Raw genomic sequence first — 20,307 nt, forward strand, 5'->3', positions numbered from 1 at the left:
CTAATCACAAAGCAACAACTGAATCCCACAGACTTTTTTAACCGTTATGATCAATCTCCAATCTCCATTTGCCAATGGCGCAGTGTAGTGGGTACGGCGGTTATCGCAAGATAACCAGATCAAGCAACGCCGAGCGTGCCTGCTGCTTGGACAGGTGACCGCTGAGCGATCCTGTCCTTACAAGCGGCCCGCCTGCCCGGCCATTGGTGGTGGTTCGGAAGTCACCTTTAAGGTTAAGTGTTAGAGAGGGCTTCTTAGCCCTAACTTCGCCTGGTAAAATAAGACATTCTTTACTTTACTTTTTTTTTTATCTCACAACTAATCAAAAACAAAACAACACACCTAATCTCTCATTTTGTAGCTGACCAATGAAAACAATGACAAACGTTCTATCAAACAGGTGGTCAATTTAATGCTGCCAGTAACAGAACGAAATGAAATGTATTATCTTCTTAGTAAAGGAACCAGTAAAGACCATGGCGATATCTGTCGGATATCTTCAGAACTAAAACGGCCCGTAACAATAAAGAGTGGTTAAACATAGACTATGTATAACCAGCGCGTAGCTCGGTATTCAGTCCAGGACTGCTCAGTACATAATCATCGCATATGTTCTTCAATGCATGAGTTAGAGGGAAATTTGGACATACCAAAATCATTGTTCCCGAAATTCTGCCTAAGAATTTGGGTTTGAAACAAGTGGTTGTGGAATTTGACCCAAGTTTCCTACTGAAATTATGTCATGAAGAGTCATGTAAGACTTGTATGAAATCATGACCACTGACATTGATTTCTGGCTGCTCCTGAAATTAAAATTCCAGCTCTAAGGGACTAGATTTCTAACAATAGAAGAGATTAAATGGAATGTAATGGCGATCCCAAAAGCAGACTTTGTAACTTGTTTCTCAAAGTGGAAGGATCATTTGAACAAGTTCATTATATCCAATGGAGAGTACTTTGAAGGAGTCTAAAGTTTGATTTCGATCAATAAACTTGTTTTTCAGCAATATCAAAATGTCTGATACTTTCCGGATAGCTCTCATATATATAAATTTTAGAATCATGGGTGGTTATGAGCTTTGAGGGTCATGATCAATGAAGTTGCGTAGAACTTTTTCTTAAGTGTTACAATGAGGACAATTAATTGCAATATGCTGATTTTGTATACAAAGTGTACCTAACAACAAAATTAGTGTTTTGTTTTAGTGTGTAAACATATTCTATTCACTTCTGTACTACAAGTACTTTTATATTAACTAGAACTTAATAGATTCAAACTTAAAAAACATAAATAAATTTCAATATTTTTATCACTTTCTTGAATTCAAACTTGTGCAGTAATTTACAAGAGTTCTGGACAATACTTGACAATATTCCCATCACTTTTGTTTCCTCTCACAAGGAGTGTTCATGATCCACATCAATCTGTCAATATTTTATGATTTTTGTATTGTTATATGGTATATTACAATTTGTCTCCTAAAACTGTTTGCAGGTTTCTGACAACTTATCATGGCCATACAAATTGGGTCAACTGTGCCAGATTTTCCCATGCTAGTAGACTCATCGTCTCTTGTTCAGAAGATAAAACTGTTAAACTATGGGACAAATTGAGTGGTTGTTGTATCCATACTTACCAAGAACCTGAAGGTATCTATTATCTCATAATAATTTATAACTGATTTGTTTCATTAACTCATTTGTATAATTTATGATTAGCGTATATGAAATAATTAAATGCTTAAGTACTTCCAAGACTATAATAAATATATCATACATATTTAGTCCAATTCTATTTCAATTTCTGAAACAGAAACTTTTGCCTTGACACAGATGATAGTCATAACCTTTATGTACTTGTATACCCAATTTTGTTTAAAACATAATAGGTGCATAGTTAAAAGCATAGTAAAATACTCACAATAAATAAAATATGTTTTTAAATTTGGTAAAATGCTTTCTTAATACATTCACTGCCAAAAAGCCTCTATAATGTTACCAATATGGTAAGAACATTTATTTAAACAAGTTTACTGTTTAGCTGTTATGCATTGTCATGTTGATTTACGGAGCGAAACAATTGGTTTGCGGTAGGCGTACTTATTAATTTCTTTTACGATAACATCAGCTCTTGGGGACAGGTTTATAGCAGATTGTTTTTTCAGATTGACATTTACAGTACCATGGTTTTACATTACTAGCAACATTATTGGTCTGTATTGTCATAATTATTTGTAATAAGTTATTTTATAAAATTCCTAAAGCATGAAACAAGAAGGTATATCAAATAAGTTATTTACAATCCCACCAACTCTCCCATTTTCACCTTCAAAGACTTTTTTTAAGCAGAGTCCCCACAAACTTCTACACCTTACCTCTCTGCCCACTGAAAAAGGGGATGTAAATACATCCTGTGAGGAACAAGGGGCCAGGAACAACAGAACTGGTTAATCAAAGGGATTTTGAGGTTGAACTTGTCAATTGTAATGGACAAGAAGTCTAACTAAAAAGATTAGGCTGCGTTTATAAAATTATTTTTAATTTTTTTAATTTTTACGTTGATCTTAAAATGAATTTAGTGTATACCTGTGTATTGTTATAATCGTTCTTAACACTTTCCTTAAGTAAAATCATCACTTAATTCCAATCATTTAGCATTCATTATTCTCTCAGAAGTATTTGTGTAATATTTTTAGGAACCTACAAAACAAAGCCAAATGTTTGTGAGTTATTATTAACAAGAAACTCACTTGGAATCCTTACATTGATTAGCTCTGTGAAAAACTGAACTACAGTACTATGTCCTAAATGTACTGGTACATGTCGAAGCCCACCTACAACATGGCATAACAGATTGGGGGAAGACTTGTACAAAACTTGTAACATACATATCTGTTTCCAAAAAAAAAAGTAAATCTAATAGTTTGACTTAATGCTCTTGAATATTGCTAAACTACATTTAAAGAAATGAAAATAGTTACCTCTGTATTCCCATACATCCACGGTCATGTTATACATTACATACCTCAACAACCATGAGAGGTAGAGACCTGCATGCATACAGCAATCAAAAGTACTGCACACAGCTTTGTGTGTTTAAGGTGTTTAAAAGACATTTTCATGAAGGGGACATTGATATCAAGAGAGAGGTGGGAGATGGCTACTAAATCATTCATTTTTATATCATAAACACATCCTTAAACTGAAGGATTCAGTGGTATTTGGAAGCTTAACCATTTAGTAACCTGTACTGTGATTGAAAACTAAATGTGTCATTTTGACGCCATAGTAATTCTCAAAGAATTTATTAATAAATAATATTGTCTTTTGTTGAGGTTAAATATTGGTGTAAATTCTAGTGATGGAGAAAAGTCAGGTACAAGAAGAACCCAAAATTCAGAATTCTGCACTATTATTAACTTTAACTGTGTAGAAAGAATTGCATGGGAAACCAAAATTTATCAACTGGTTAATTTGCAATTTCAAGTATGATTAAATAAATATCTCATTCATATTTTATAAAGTAAGCCAATGTATGTACTCAAATGTTCTTGCCTATTTAAATATTTTTAAGTAAAGCATAATATTTGCGTTATAATGTTTCAGGAGTTCCACAATATGTCCAGTTTCACCCCAATGACAAATGTATTGCTGTTTGCTTATCTGATAATTCAATTAAAATCTATGACATTCGTGATCATAAACTACGGCAATACTATCCAGCACATAACAAGGCTGTCAACCAAATATGTTTCCACCCTAATGGAAAATTCCTGATATCAGGCTCCAATGATAAGAATGTTAAGGTAAAAGTTCTTATCTTTAGTTTTGTTATTCATATAAGTTCAAAGATATAAATAGTTGTACTTTTCCCATTACAAATATTATTTAATATTAACTTTTGGTAATAAAATACCTTCAAGTACTTTTAACTTAGTTAATCAGACATCTTGGTATTGGTTTTCTTATCAGACACGTGTTTCTTATGTCAATTTCAAAGAAAAGAAATAATTAATGAAGTGTGGTGACACCTCGTTGCAACAAATATGCCAGTCAACAATTAACCAACCTGCACAGACAGCAGAATTTTTGAAAAACCTGTTCATAGATACGATTCAATTGTAAATGTAAATGGTAATATTTTGGAAAATAGTTTGATTTAGTTTTTTAAAATGTATATAATAAAAAACCTTTAAAAGTTCATGTCACTTTTTATGTGTTAAAGCAACTTTGTGAACAACTGTTGTTATATGTATACAAAGTTTTATGAACTATAATATTTAACAGGGTAGTAACCCAACCGGGGGAATAAACCAAGAATTTGACAGAATCATCATAACCTGGGAGTCTTCCTGTAGAATCGGAAATATCTTAAAAACAATTGTTCCGTTTCTAAGAACTTATGAAATCAAGAATACTTTTGACACCTCCTCGAATCAGGCCTTGATTAATCCAAGAACATTGTATGTGAAACTTACAAACTTACAACACTAGTGTAGTGGAGTTTATCTTGGTTAGATCTACCCCTGTGTTGTGGCAAGCCCCCAAACACATAACAATCCATTGGACAATCGTCTCAGGCCTCGGCCACTATACAAGTGGTAGTTGTAAGCAGCAATGCAGTAGTTACCACTATACAAATGCTGTTTTTGTATTTTAGTTTTATTCAGTCACTGAAATAAGTCTGAACGAAGTTTTCCAATTCTTATCCTTGAGTGAAAATAGCATTTTGAAAAAGACATTCTTAGATAGATTGTTCAGGCCTACAATCTACAATGTTCACTCTATAAACTGGTTTAGACTTCAGTTCGGTGAATATTATCATCTATTTAGACAGTTTTAATAAGAGATGCAACCTGGTTTTGAGTACACAAGAATTCAGTTTGATTTTGACCAGACCTGATAAGACACCTTTTGGAGAAGAAAATAGTAGTTTTGTAACAACAAGTAAAGCTGAGAAGAGGGCATTTGGGTCTGACATTATGCACAGCTATGACAGATTGAACTGAGGGCTTTGCGGTAGAAGAAAACTTGTGTGTCTGGAATTGGTGACAGGTCAGCGGCACTGTTTGGTAGCACCCTGGTGCTCGCTCAGGTCTGTCGTATTTGCAATACAAACATTAAACTTCAAGTCACTGCTATAAAGCCTACTGCCCACCACTGGTTACTCATATCACGGCCGAGGCCTCGGTTGGTGTATGAACGATTGCCTCTCACACACATGTTCCGACTGGATGTCTAATTACATAGGTTAAAACAAAAAAAGTGAAGTTGTGTTTAAATATCATGGTCACATCCAAACCTCTACTGAATTAGCTGTGTTTACACTAGCATAATGTTCAGCAAGTTTTCTGTTCCGTCAAACAGCTTTTTGAGGGAAATAACTATTCCAAAGAGGAAGGAAAAAGTTTCTAAGGCTGCAGAAGATCCAATTGGTCGTGTTAATGGGCAAACAACTGTGAGGCTTCATGACAATACTCAGTCTCCTAACTCTAAGCAAGGCAGTTCTGTTCCAGTCCCCAATTCCTATTCTACTGTTGTTTGGGGAAAACGGTCACTATCAGAATCGGGGACAATAATTACGAAGATGAGTAAAGTTGAATCCGATTGTACGGTTTTCAAAGTAGTTCAAGCCAAAAGAAAGCGTGGTGTAAATATTGGTTTCAATAAACTGCAAAACCAAAATCGCGCTGATTTTATTACGGGACGTGCAACAAGAAATGACCAACTCAAAGTTGTCGAGAAGAGTAGGTTTCTGTTTGTATCCAGGTTTGATGAGGATGTTGACTGTATGGCCGTGAAAAGATATATTAATGAAGGTGCAAACGGTAACTATGGAGTTACGAAACTTAAGAACAGGTACCCTGGTTATAGTTCTTTTAAGGTTAGTGTTCCCTTTACCCTCTGGGATAAAGTGTATGATGCAGATTAGTGTACCAGCAGGTTTTCTACTAGCTGCTAGTTATTGTAGGCCTACTTCATTTGGCGGAGTGGCAATATTTGTGAAAAACACTTTTTTACATGCGTTTGAAGTTGTTGACATCCATTGCCTGTGTGAAATTAAGCAATTTGAAGTGGCTGTGATAGTTTTTCCTACTTTGCGCTTACTGACTGTGTCTGTATATCGTACACCCGATTCGTCAGTCGACATCTTTACGGAGAAGCTGGCTAATCTTATTGACTTTTTAAATAAATACAGAAATTTCAAGATGATAATTGCTGGCGATATAAACATGGATCCAAAAAGTGACGACCCTAAAGTGCAAAACTTTGTTAATATTCTACGATCTCTTGATTTTGTCTGTTTAAATTTCCAGCCCACCCGCCTTACCTCCTGTCTTGATAATTTTATCACTAACCTACACCCCTCAATGCTCACCTGTGAAATTATCCAACCTCATCTTTCTGACCATTGAGCACTACTTTTAAATTGTAATATGCAACACCTAACCTCATCTTCTGAACCTTTTCAAAATATTCACTGTACATTTGATACACATAGGCTTTTGAGCAAACCTTGTCTAGATATACTTAAGCATAGGTTAAGATCTGTAACCTGGGATAGCATTTTTTTAACAGTAACTAATGTTGAGTTAGCTTTTCAAACTTTTCTGCAAGTTTTATCTGATTGTTTAAATGAATCATGCCCTCTTAAAAAGAAAAGTCTTGTCAACCATAGTAGGCCTAGATATAAGTCAAAAAGCTTAAAGTTGAACTGGTACACTCCTCTGCTAAGGGAAATAAGGCTATTATTAGACTTAAGTCATGAAAAAGGAAGGACTGATCCTCAGTGCATGGCAATTCATGGTAGGCTTAAGAAAATGTATAGGCAGGAAATTATTTTGGCTAAAAAAAGAACAAATGAAAAGTTTATTTTTGAGTCACACAATAAATGTAAAGCTGCATGGAAAGTTATAAACGCTGAAACAGGTCGTGTGCCTAACAAAGCCAAAGAAAAAATCCCAATAACAGCTGATGATTTTAATAGCTTTTTTATTAATGTTGTTAATGTGTTAAAAAATAACTGTGATATTTTAGATGTAGCAAGTTCTGTTTATATGTTGAAATCGTCAGGTATTAAACCCCCTGGCCTATCTAGTTTTAAGTGGACAGTTGTAAATAGTAGAGATGTATATAGTTCTGTGTATAGGTTAAGTAATTCCAGATCAGAAGATGTCTATGGACTTTCCAACTTTGTATTAAAGGAAATATTAGATGCTATAATCTATCCTTTAACACAGCTGATAAACTGGGTGCTTACTGATGGAATATATCCACAGTGCCTTAAAATAACAATAACAGTACATATACATAAGAAGGGTGACAAAATGAATTTAAACAATTACCGGCCTATTGCCCTAGTACCTGTTATATCAAAGTTAATAGAGACTATTGTGAAAAACCAATTGGAATATTACTTTGAGTACAATAATTTGATTTCTTCATCTCAGTATGGGTTTAGGAAAAATCTGTCAACTGTTAAAGCTGTAGAAAATATTGTCTCTTATGTATTGAATAGCCTTGAAAATAAGGAAGAAACAGCTGCTGTGTTATTGGATTTAAGTAAGGCATTTGACGTTGTACCTCATGATGAACTCATTCAAAAATTGAAATATTATGGTCTGGAGAACAATGCTTTGTCTTTGATTATGTCTTATTTGAGCAATAGACTTCAGCTTGTCAAAGTAGGTGACCAGAGATCAGGACTTAAGAGGGTGGCAAGCGGGGTTCCCCAGGGCTCAGTCTTGGGCCCCTTCTTGTTTACTGTCTTCATTAATGATCTACCTAAATTTGTCCCTGGTAAGGTTGTCTTGTATGCTGATGATACTACTCTGTTATCATCAGACAGAGACTCAAAATTAAATGATGTCATTATGGGCTATATGAGGGAAAGGTCCTATCTCTGGTTCTCTGCTAATAAATTAACTGTGAATAATAACAAGACCGAGGAAATTGTCTTTAGTTTACGTAATTCTGTAAATAAGTCTGTAAAACTACTTGGTATCAATTTAGATTCAAAGCTTAGCTGGGGAATCCATACAAACCATTTATGTATTAGATTGGCAAGAGTAATATTTATACTAAAAAAACTAAAATTGTATACAAGTCTTAATCTTGTCATTAGTGCATATTACGCTTTCTTTAATGTACACCTTCTGTATGGGGTTTTACTGTGGGGCAACTCTAGTGGAGCCAAGACTGTGTTTAAGTGGCAAAAGAAAGCCATACGCTGCATAGTAGGAATTAGCGACAATGAGTCCTGTAGGCCATTTTTTGAAGAACTGGGTATACTTACGCTTCCATGTATATATATATATTACACAGTTTAGTTTTTGTTAAGGAAAATCTCGACTCTTTCAATCTTAGAAGCTTTAACCATGAACACAACACTAGAATTAAAAATACAATTGATGTGCAATATGCTAGGTTAAGTAAAACTCAACAGAACTATGCAATAACCGGAGCTAGGCTATTCAATAAGTTACCATTAAGTGCTAGATCAATTTCTGTTGGTAGGTTTAAGAATGTTGTTGCAGAGTGGCTCAAGAGAAAAATATTTTATTATGTAGGTGAGATTTTTAATGCTAATTTTAGTGACTTACAATTTTAAAATTTTAAACAATTTTAAACTTTTAACATAGATATAGATTGTATTTATTTTAGGCTCTGTAGGCCTACTTAGTGATATTTTTAATATCATATTTGACTTTGTCAATACAATTTTGTAATTGTTGGACGACAATAAAATGATTCTGATTCTGTTCTACAGTAAAAGTCACAACACTAAGTAGGTGCAAGAGCTTTTGTGATGCTTAGATATCACTGCTGTGTGTGGATTGTGCTACTCAGCCCAGCAAACAATCAAGTATGGTGTTCCCCAAGGCTCAATATTGGGACCCCTACTTTTTATTTGCTGTTTTGGAGGGATAACCAAAAATATTAATCAAAGTAAAATGTGTATATATGCAGATGACACTAATATGGTAGTAACGGGCAATTCGAAGGAAGAGATAGAGATTTCTGCCTATATTGAGCTAGCAGTCATTGAAGAATTATTAAAAAATCATAATCTGTTGTTTCAAAATAATCCAATTTCATAACATGCTCAACAAAACAAAATTGAACCATCACTTATAATTGGCAATGATCTCATAACACAAGAAAATTATACAGAATTTTTAGGTTTAATCATAGATGAACACCTTTCTTGAATAAACATGTTAACAATGTATTAAATAAAATTTCATCTGGACTCTACGCCCTTACGGCATATGTCAAAGTTATGCGACCAAAGTGCTCTAAAAGAAAATTTATTACGCACTCATTCATTCACAATTAGCATATGGAATAAGTATCTATGGAGCAACATCCAAATAAAATCTTGACAAGATTCTAAAAATGCTAAAAAAAAGCAGTTAGAGTAATATTAAACCTAAACAGATGAGATTCAGTAAAACACCTGTTTAGTGAGCTCAACATTCCAACAATTTATAGTCTTTATGTTACGGAGGTCATTAAATATGTTAAAAGTAATTCTACAAAATTTTTAACAATAAAGCATAACTACAATACACGTAATAAAATCAGCACTGACAAACATAACTTGACATTCTATAAAATGAAAACAGAATTTATGGGGAAAGAATGTTTTAACTGTTTACCCAAAGAAATAAAAGATTACAATGGCAAAAAGTTTGATAGCGAAGTAAAGAAATATTTCACAAATAAAGATCTATACTCAATCAGATAATTATTATAAAACAATTAGCAGAAAACCGCTTAAAATCTAATTGTAAATATTAGTGTTAGTTTTAATTTTAGTTTTAGATTTTTATATATATTGACGCTATTCATGTACAGTTGATGTTTATATTTAATGTAGCTCAATGTGTGTTTTGGAATAAAGAAATCTTCTCTCTAGACAGACTTTAAACTGACTCCCGGAACAACCAGTGATATACCAGCAGCAAGTACTTATGACAGTTCTCACAAGTATAATTGCTTATACAGTATTGTACATTGTGCGACAGTAGTTGCACAAATTATCTTGCAACTTTACTTGCCAGTCTCGTCTACCAAACACGTTGGGTTCGTCATCACAGTGGCATTGGCTGGACGATGTCTGGTACAAATTCCGTCAGTTCTCCGATCAACTATTCATCTGAACAACTTCCCTTCATATAGTCGGACACTATTGGAACTGTTCAAACCAAATAGTCTAACGTGTATGAAAAGCCGTACGTCATGTTGTTTTGTACTCAATGAGTATAATCTAACGAACAACCTGTGTCTTGTGTTCTTGAATCAAAGTCTTTCTTCTATTTATTTATGTTGTGGTGATGAAGTGGTTCTATTCTTGTATTATCTTAAAGGGCAAACCCAAAATATAAGTCAGTAATTAATTATGCTGGTATTCTGGGGACAACTGTGGAAGGTTATGTTCTACTGGTGTATACTTATTCTACTACAGATCACAAATTAACTTCATTTCGGTAGTTTCTGTAGCAGATAACTTTCTGATACATTCTTCATATATTGGCCACCAGTGGGATATATTTGAAACTACGATATTTTCGAGGGACTATAACCAGGGCTGCCACCAACGATTATAATTTGGAAAAAACGTGAATTATGGATGTATTTTGGACTGTGGATAAACATGCATGTATTTTTATAATGTTCCTGGAATTTTTACTAGGGATAGATTGATTCTGATACTCGATACCGCAGCTCTTTTTATTTGATTCCATTACCAACAGAATTGTTTAAAATACGCTTGAAAAATTACTACTTCACAATATTACAACTTGTGATGTGTGGGAGTTGAATCTCAAGTAATTATCCATAAATAAGTATATTTGTGGATAATAACTGATCGGCTGTATGCAAATTACCAATTGCTAACACATTTTTTACTTTCTGTTTGAAAAAAATTTAGATAGATTAGAAAAATTACTGTAGTTCAGCAAATAATATTTATTTATAGTTAGTATTTTCTATATTTATTTTGGTGCATGGTCACAAGATTTATATTTTTACTAGCGGGCCCGGCGCGCTTTGCTGCGCATTTCAATAATTTTTTGCAAAAGTTGCCCGCGGCTTCGCACGCAATTTCCCGTTGAAAACAGTACACTATATTCACTTATTCTTTTTCTATCACATTCTAAACATTGCTGAGATAATTGATAGTCGTTCCATCGTGAGCCTCTTGGGCGTATTATGAAGGTATGTACCATATTCCTGCCTCTATCTAGCTGTTACCCACGGCTTCGCACGCAAATCTTAAGAACCGAAGTCCTTATATTACTTAGTAAATTTTTTTTTTTTACTATAATAAATTTTAGATTAAATTAGTTATATCTCCGATGCCACGATTGAGCTTGCTTTGTTGTCTCGATCGAGAGAATATGTACACACGGAGTTTTGAGAACCATACTTCTGTCAAAAAAAACAACTAAGGTTGATTTTATAACATTCTTTATATTTGTAGCCAACGTAAGATAGTAATTATGATATCTGCATTACTCTTCTGATCAAGCATGAGCATGGTTTATATTAAATAAATATTGCAGTTAAAGGTGAATTTTTACGTCAAATTTGAATTGTATTATCTGGATAGTAAAGTCTATGTTTAACAGTGATTGCAAAAACAGTTTAAACAAAATTTGTCGTTTCTCTTAAGCTTACTCTATGCTTTAAAACTATAAGTGTAATATATGTTTACAAAGAACAGCTGATTAAAAATTTGAAAAGACGTTAACATATGTTTGCTGCAATGCATTTCTTATGGGTATTTCTGTAACCAGTGGGGCGGAATCCTGAATCGGGAAAGGGATGGGCATAGCTTATAAACCTTCTCCGTGGAAAAATACATATACGTACAAATTTTCATCATGATCGGTCCAATAGTTCACGATTCCATAAAGGACAAACATACAAACATTCATTTTTATATATATAGATTTGTGGACTACAACTGATTGACACTATGCAAAATAGAGATTGCTAAAACGTGTTGTTTAGTTGTTTGTGTATAAACAATATTTTAATTGAAGTTTGTATTGTCTACGTCTGTATTTGTTAACGCCATGATGTCTGCTGGTCCTATACATTTATATATATATATATATATATATATATATATATATATATCCATACATTTTTATGTAAATGCATATAATCTGGAAGCTTTTTTTATAAGCTACCATTTCTATCAAAGGAGTAGATAGAGGATATGGCTAGTAGTTTTAAAATTATATTCATTTCCCTGAATCTTAGGCTTTTTTTCCCAAACGGTCAAAGTTAAAAGTAAGTAAGAGTTCAGATGAAAATACGAGTATTCAGTTTATTTATTGGTTGCACTGAACCGACATTGTGTACCGGCAAAATTGTAGTCTCGTTCTGACAGATCGTTCACCACAGACCTCTGATCCGCAATGCTGGACTGCAGTATGCCTCACGATAACGCTGTGTGGGTAATCGTTTGTTGTTTTTCAAACTGGATACTTGTATTTTCCAAACATCACAGAAAGTAAAGTTACTAGGTATACATGATGTTATGTCCACACATTGGAAGACACAGAGATAAAAACTAAGGGCTTCAAATAGGTGGTAGCGATGAGTCATTACCAAATTTCTCGCATATTGTCATCGTCAAAATTTGCTAGACCACTGCAGTTTCATGGCATTTCCTAAAAATACAGCTGGTGACAATAAACCTCCTTTCCACTCACCATAAGAGTTAAATACAGTATTACAGTTGTTTATTCGGTTTTAAAATGAACTAAAGAATCGGAAATTTTCAACTGGGAAAACCGGGTATTTAAAAGAGGTTGTCAGTAGCCACCTTTTTTAATACCTAAATATATACAAAATATTTAACAGTCCTATTCGAAAGTTAATAATAAAATATATGAGTATAAAATTAAAAGTCAATCAAGGAGAATTTTTAGATCACAATACAAAGAACATGTTCAAAGAATGATCTCGTCTACAAGATTTACCATGTACCTGATCAATCACAGATATGCTATAAACTTTTTAGGCTACTGTGATCCAAATCTAAGAATATAAAAAAGGACTACAAATATTTTAAAGATAAATCTTTTAATGTATAGTTTTTAAATTTTGTTAATACAGTTTACTTGTTACAATTTGAACCCTTTGTTCTAATATTATTATTTTGTTCTAGGTTTTTGATTTGATAGAAGGAAGAGTGATTTACACTCTGGAAGGCCATGAGGGTCCAGTAACATCTGTTGTTTTCTCATCCGATGGTCATTTATTTGCATCTGGTGGAGCGGACAGAATGGTAAATGTTCAACATTTTCAATTGTTAAATCTTTTCAAAATGTTCTGTAGTTTGAAACTTGTTTGGGAAAGTATAGGTTTAAGTTTTCGTTTTGCATGAAAGATCCGCTTATTAGTTACTATTTTGAAGTATCAAAATCTAATAGTTAGATGCAATTGATTGTAAAAAATTTTAACAATTTGGATATATTTCTAGAAAAACATGGCAGGTTTCTTACAAAGTATAAAAATTACTTATGAGATGTGGCATTTTCTCATTTTATATGCTTATGTCTCAGGCCTGTTCTGGGCACTTGATTTTTTTTAAGTTTTATTAGTTGGGAAATAACATTGGCTGGTGGGAGGATCAGTGAGGGTTAGAAGTAAACACAACAAAAAATATCAATCGTATCATTAAAAGTACACAGTTAATTGTAGCAGTGACATTATCTATTATGAGCGAATTCCCATCCTGAAGGACAACACCGATCTACTGTACAATAGGATAGCAGCACATGGTAGTCGCACAACATAGACGTTAGCTATATAAGGGTTAAAGAAACAGCCCAAACACAATGTTAGCTCAGTTCACTTCCAGTTCCTAATTGACTGAGCTTTAGTGAAGCCTATCACTTGAGGGGCTGGAAAAATTTAATTTATCTGTCTGTCCACAGCATATCTCAAGTCTGACCTGTAAATTTTAAATTGTCCATTTAGCTTCATTTTTATATGAGTTCAATAATGTTACATGTTACTCCCTGGGATTTGGCTGAGCATTAGTCTCATGGGTAACCATGATGGCAACGAGAAAATAGCATGATAAATAAATTTGAAAACTCAGTATACTAACAATAAATTTTAACATGTGATATATTAGCACATGTAGCCTAACTATCCTAACACATATAACGTCATTGTGTGGTGACCTGGTGTGTATAATCTTATTATTTAAAACACTGATATCAAATTCAATTTAATGAGCTATAATGTAAACGTATCACATGCCAAGAAATCTCTTTTTGTCTGTAGACTTGAAATTTTGCATGAAACTTTATTTCTACATAAACACAAATGAACTGATGGTCCAACCATAGGATTTGGCTGAGTACGGTTGAAGTCTATCGCTTAGTAGACTGATACAATTTCATTCTATATGTCAATAATGAAATGACCTGTAGACTTGAAATTCTGCATTTAACCTAATTGAAGCCTGTTACGCAACACATGGTGTGAATACCTTGTCCTATTATGTCTGACATTTTTAAATTCTCCAATAGGCAAGCTTAACCTAAACCAAAATTTATGCATAAATACAATTTGAGATACAATTTCAGATTTTTAATTTTAAAATTAAAAGTATATTTCTTACATAATTTTAGATATACATATGGTCATCAAACAGATTACTGTAATTTCTGTAGGCTTCAATAATTATTATGAGAATGTTTTATTACATAATTTGTACTTCATTACAGGTTCTTGTTTGGAAGAGTAATTTTGACAAAGAGGTTCTGGCAAATCCCCTTGACACCAGTTTTAACATAAAACACATCAATGTAAGCAGTGAAAGACAAGTGCAAAGAGTAGATGTTAGACCGGAATTTCAAGGAATGAGTCAACCAGATATAGAGGTAAACTACATGCCTAGAATTAATGTTTAAAATATTTATGCCTGTTGATGTAATTTATTCAGGCTTTCAACTCCAGTTAATTGTCAATAAAACCCATATATTTTGCAGATTAAAGAAATATATTCTAGAAGGCCAAATTATAATCTATCAAAATACCATATTAAAGTAGAAGGGGATATTACTAATATATATATATATATATGTATATAAGAAATATATATATATATATTTTATTTATTTATTTACAAAGTTTCAATTTTGTTGATTATTGCAGGTCTCTAGTACTGGCAATATGAACTCAGACTCTTCAGATGAGGGGAAAAACTCAAACATTGAAGGATCTGGTCCCCCTTCAACTTCATCAATTTCAGGTAATATATGTTTTTTTTTTTTTACCTGAGGGAGGGACAATGTATAATTTGTGAGCCAAAAGTTATGTCTAACATATGAACGAACATGATTTGTCTGTCAAGGTACTCAAGAAATGTGTGGGCTTATGTATTTTGTACTATTTTTATTTATTAATAAATAAAGTATATATACAAGTTAACTCGAATTTCGCTAAGGCTTTATACAATATGTTATTTCAATAATTTATTTCTCAAAACAAATTAACAGTATTTAAACGTAATAATACAATATATTTATTTTATATTAATGAATAAATAATCAAATTAATAACTGACATGTTGTTTTTATCAGCTGTTCTCTTAGTCGACTTCTTGATGGCTGTGGCACCGGCTGTCTACAGTTCATGATCGTAATTATGTATTTTACACATGAGCCGGGCAATTGTGCTCATTACTTTCACTTAATATTGTACTTCTTTTAGCAGCTGGTATTCCTAATTATGCTTACCACATTACCAGACAACCAGAAGGGAACACTTTGAATACCTACTTTAAATTAGTTTACTCAAATAAGTATTGCCACACACTGTTAACTTATAACAGGTACAGTATTATTTATTTCTTATGGACAATGTGTTAAATATTTTTAAAACTTTAAACAGCAATTTCTTTTGGCTGGATCATCCTTTTGAAATCCGGTTTGCGGAATTGTTTTCAGTTCAACTAGACCTTAAAATAATGTACAACTCAACATAGGCTTTCATTAAAGATTTTCTTCTTACCCGGGATTGGCTATCCCCCAAAGGACATCCGATCACCCCATACTTAGAAAAACAGCTTACTATTACCACCAGCAACGGTATGCTAAATTTGGTTGCGATATCTCATCATTTAAAAATTATGAAGTCGTCCTAAGACTTAATTTTCACCCTGTATAATTTTGTAATGAGGTTGAATTCAAAACAATACAGTTTTATAAATTGTATTGATATAGATATTGTTAACAAAACTAAAATCAACATAAGTAATACACACATATTTCAATACTTACATTATGACAGTTGTCATCTATGTGTAAATATGATACATGATGCAGTAAAGTACATGTTCTTGCTTCTCAATATTATACCATTATTCATATCATTGTTCGCAATATCGTACAATTTCCTTGGTCCAATCTAGGAATTATATCAGTATTTATATACTTAATCATTATCGTATACCTCATCAGTGAGAAATGGATACATTGCTCCCTCAACGATTTTCTGTCATTAAATTGCATTTAGTGTCTCGTATTACTTGTGATTCCACTTGTTCACACAATGTCTAAGAAAGCAAAATTCAATAGTTTACATATACACATTTCCAATTTAGTAGACCTACATCCAGAATAAATAAAATCTAAAATATATTAATTGGTTTTACTTATGCCAAGAAGTGTTATTATATTTGTTAGGTTATCACTCTATAAAAATGTAAACAAATAGAAAATACTGCTTAAATTAATTAAACTTATGGTTGGTTCTGTGATAATACAGTGTTTACACAGAATGATTACATGTACAAGCTCTTTCATATTACTCAACTTTAGAGACCAAGATGAGATTTTCGGTTGCTTTAGAGACCAGTGGGCTGTAGCCCAGAGGGATTTTCGAAATAAGAATAGCCTTATATTCATTCCAAGGACCGTAAGAATTTTCATGTAAAATTTAAGTACAATCACAAATAAGTTGAATAGTTTATGTGAGAAAGCAAAACAAACAAAAGCATTTATAATATTACTATCAGTTACCCGCGGCTTCACACGCACTGTCCTGTTGAAAAACAGGACACTATATTCACATATCCTTTTTCTATGACATTTTAAACAGACCTGAGATAATTAATAGTCACTCAAATATATTCTAATCTCCTGATCCATTTTAGATTTAAGTTTAAAGAACACTGTTTTTGGGACCTTGAAATCTTAAGTGAAACCGTAATTCAGCCTGAGATAATTCTGGTGCCAGAGTTGAGTTTGTTTTGTTGGCAAGAAAATATACACATAGCCTATAAAGGTCCGAGCCTATTACTGACAGAAAAACATCTACGTTGGGTTTTATAAAGTCTTTAAATCTGTAGCAAAAGCTAGATAGTCTAATTATTTTTAATTCTTGCATATCACATTACTGTTCTAGCCCTGCATACTTAATATTTACTGAGTATTTCAGTTAAAAGTATATGACAAAAACTTGCAATTTACTATCTGGATAACCTCTGTGCTCCAAAAATGATTACAGAAAATATTGAAATAAGAAGTGATGTAATTTTTATATTTCCTCTATGCTTTCAAGACATATAAATACATATAAAAGTTTATTACTTTTTCACAGGTTCTTTTAATAAATAAGATGTCTTTGCTGCAATGCATTCCCTATGGAAAATGTTACAACTTTATCACCAGCCCTGATGTCATAGAGAAATTCATTCCTTCATGAGCCTCTAGGGCGTAATGTGTACCAAATTTCATGCCTCTTATCTTTCATGGGTTTTATTAGACGTTTATAAGTAATTCAGGACACTTCCTTTATATAGCTAAGTCTCAGTAAACTAATTTGGTTATAAATATTCCGTTTGTTTAAATTCACTTTCTATGTAAGATATTTCCAGTACCATTGTAGAGTTTGCCTTGTGTCCCGATCAAGATAATATATACCAACGAAAACCAACTTCGATTGTAAAGCGTCTTTTTTGGCTTTTTAAAATTTAACTTCTATATAAGATTTTTCAAGTGACATAGTTATGTTTGCCTCTTTGTACCGATGAAGAAAATATATGACTTGCGTACGACTTAAAAGTTATTGCGGTGAAAAAGAGTCAGTTCTGGATGATAAAATTCACTTCCGGTATAATTTATTTACTTGTAAAACTTATTTACATTGTTGGTTTTCAAGATCTCATTGGGTCAAAAAGCGTCTACTACCATCACTTGTAATCTACCTCTGGTCTAAGACATTTTAAGTGTTATAGTTAGAATGTGCCTTTTCGCCCCAATGACAAAATTATATTGTACAGCTAAAAAGTCGCTGCGGTCGATACGAGTCTGTTCCAGTCATTTAAATTCACTTCCGGTCTAATTTATTTACGGTTCCACAATTGAATTCTGCTGCTGCATTAACCAAGAAAATGATCAAATATGTTAGTTTTGGAATCCATCTTAGATTAATTTCTGGTGATGAAGTGATTTTGATTCGAAATCAACTATAATCTATAAACACAAAATTTTAATTGGACCAAATTGTAAACCTAAACCATTCTTGAATCCACTCGAGACACAAACAATTTCATTAAAACCAGTCCAGCCGTTTAGGATTTCGGTGACATACACATACACACAAGGACTATATATATACATATATGATTAGAATGCTGACCTTTTAAAATAAAAATGAAATCTAAAAAAGATTGACATCATCTTTCTATTCGCAATAGTTTGTGCGTATACAGCAAAAATAGAGTTGTGAGAGTTCATCTTAGAACGTATGTAATTCACCAATAATCGAGTAGTGCCTTTTGAACATGTATTTAATGCATCGAAAATCAATCTTAGCCAGGTTGTTAAAGTGTACGACTTTTTTTATATGAGACAATAGGCAAGCAGACTGCTCAAGGCTTAGGACAAAAAATGCAAAGCTTGTGTTTTGGGTCTTGTACATTTATACAAAATTACACTGTCAACTTCCACCCAAGCCAATCACCATTAATTTAAGGTGGACCCTCCCGCCAGATTAACCACAGACCAGTGACTATCATTTAAGTGTACTCAAGACTGTAAAAATCCCTAACGTCAGTTTTGGGTATTGAACCTGCGACTCCAAGGCCAACTCCCACGTTGGAAAGTAGTGGCTTAGACCATACAGCTATGCTGGCTTAATGTCTTGAAAATACACATACATTTTTGCTGTACTGTTTCTTCCCGTTATGTGTCCATCAAATACTTATTTTCTAGTGTACGTCATCATTGAATCGTTCCATCAAAGTAGATCAATGGGTTAACATAATCTTGAGGTTTATGGAATTCACTATTTCCTACAGTGCCCCAGAACTTGTCACTTTATTTTTTAGTGTAAAATTAATTTTTGAAGAAAATATCTCATTTAAAAAGAGAGAGAGATGTTTCATTAAATTAAATATAAATGTAGATTATATCAACATATCTGCCTAACTTTAGAATTTGATTTTTATGCTCTAATACTTTGTTTAGGCCAAAATGTTTATTTTATTGTTATCGCTTATAATTCTTTATTTGTTGTCCATATATATAGTATACATTTCTTAACAAAGCATCCACTAAAACACTTAGCAGGCCACACACTTATGTTTTATGCGTGTCTAAAACCCATTTGGCACTATTTTTATGTTAACATTCAGTAATCTGGCATTTTCAGTAATCCAGTACCTTGCAATTCGAAAAATTACCGGATTAGTGGGGGTTTGCTGTAAACCCAATGTTATTGTTAACATTACCACTTTTATCGTGGCCAGTCTTCAGGCTACATAATGTAGTATCTTAGTACCACTGCAGAGACTAATTAGATTAACATCATTATCGTACCAATTTATAATTATAGTGGTAAGCTATAACAGTAGGAAATTGTGCAGCTTAATATTATGTTGTTAAGATGTTATTTAAATACTATATGTGAAAAATGTATGTCTGTTAACACAAAAAGTATATGAGTAGGGCAAATACAATCTTCAGTTGAGGTACTCGAAGTTCTGTCTTGTACTTGATTAATTTTTATGTTTCAGAAGAGAGCTTGGAGACTAGAGATATTGATAACTATGACGATGAGTTGAAAATGGCTAGAAATATTCTTTCTTCCCTTAAAGTTGATGTAAGTAAACATCAATAACATTGCATTCTATTGCAAAATAAAACTATCTAATTGCATAAATATTTATTTCTTTGTATGTGAATACATGACTCATATTGTTTGGTGGTCCAAATATTGTTAATCATATGGGATTTTTGCAAAGAAATCAATTCTTGCAAA

At 32.8% G+C, this 20,307-nt stretch overlaps 1 protein-coding gene across 1 annotated transcript in view; it reads left to right on the forward strand.

Annotated features, from left to right (window-relative positions):
• Positions 1-20,307, forward strand: part of LOC124359495 (POC1 centriolar protein homolog A) — a 31,277-nt gene that overhangs the window by 6,415 nt on the left and 4,555 nt on the right. Inside the window, exons 4-9 of the mRNA XM_046812266.1 lie at positions 1,496-1,650; positions 3,607-3,806; positions 13,193-13,312; positions 14,766-14,921; positions 15,196-15,292; positions 20,063-20,148. Of these exons, the coding sequence (XP_046668222.1) occupies positions 1,496-1,650; positions 3,607-3,806; positions 13,193-13,312; positions 14,766-14,921; positions 15,196-15,292; positions 20,063-20,148 (814 nt within the window). The remainder of the gene's footprint in view (positions 1-1,495; positions 1,651-3,606; positions 3,807-13,192; positions 13,313-14,765; positions 14,922-15,195; positions 15,293-20,062; positions 20,149-20,307) is intronic.

The sequence above is a fragment of the Homalodisca vitripennis genome, chromosome 4 (assembly GCF_021130785.1).
Source record: "Homalodisca vitripennis isolate AUS2020 chromosome 4, UT_GWSS_2.1, whole genome shotgun sequence".
Lineage (NCBI taxonomy): Eukaryota > Metazoa > Arthropoda > Insecta > Hemiptera > Cicadellidae > Homalodisca > Homalodisca vitripennis.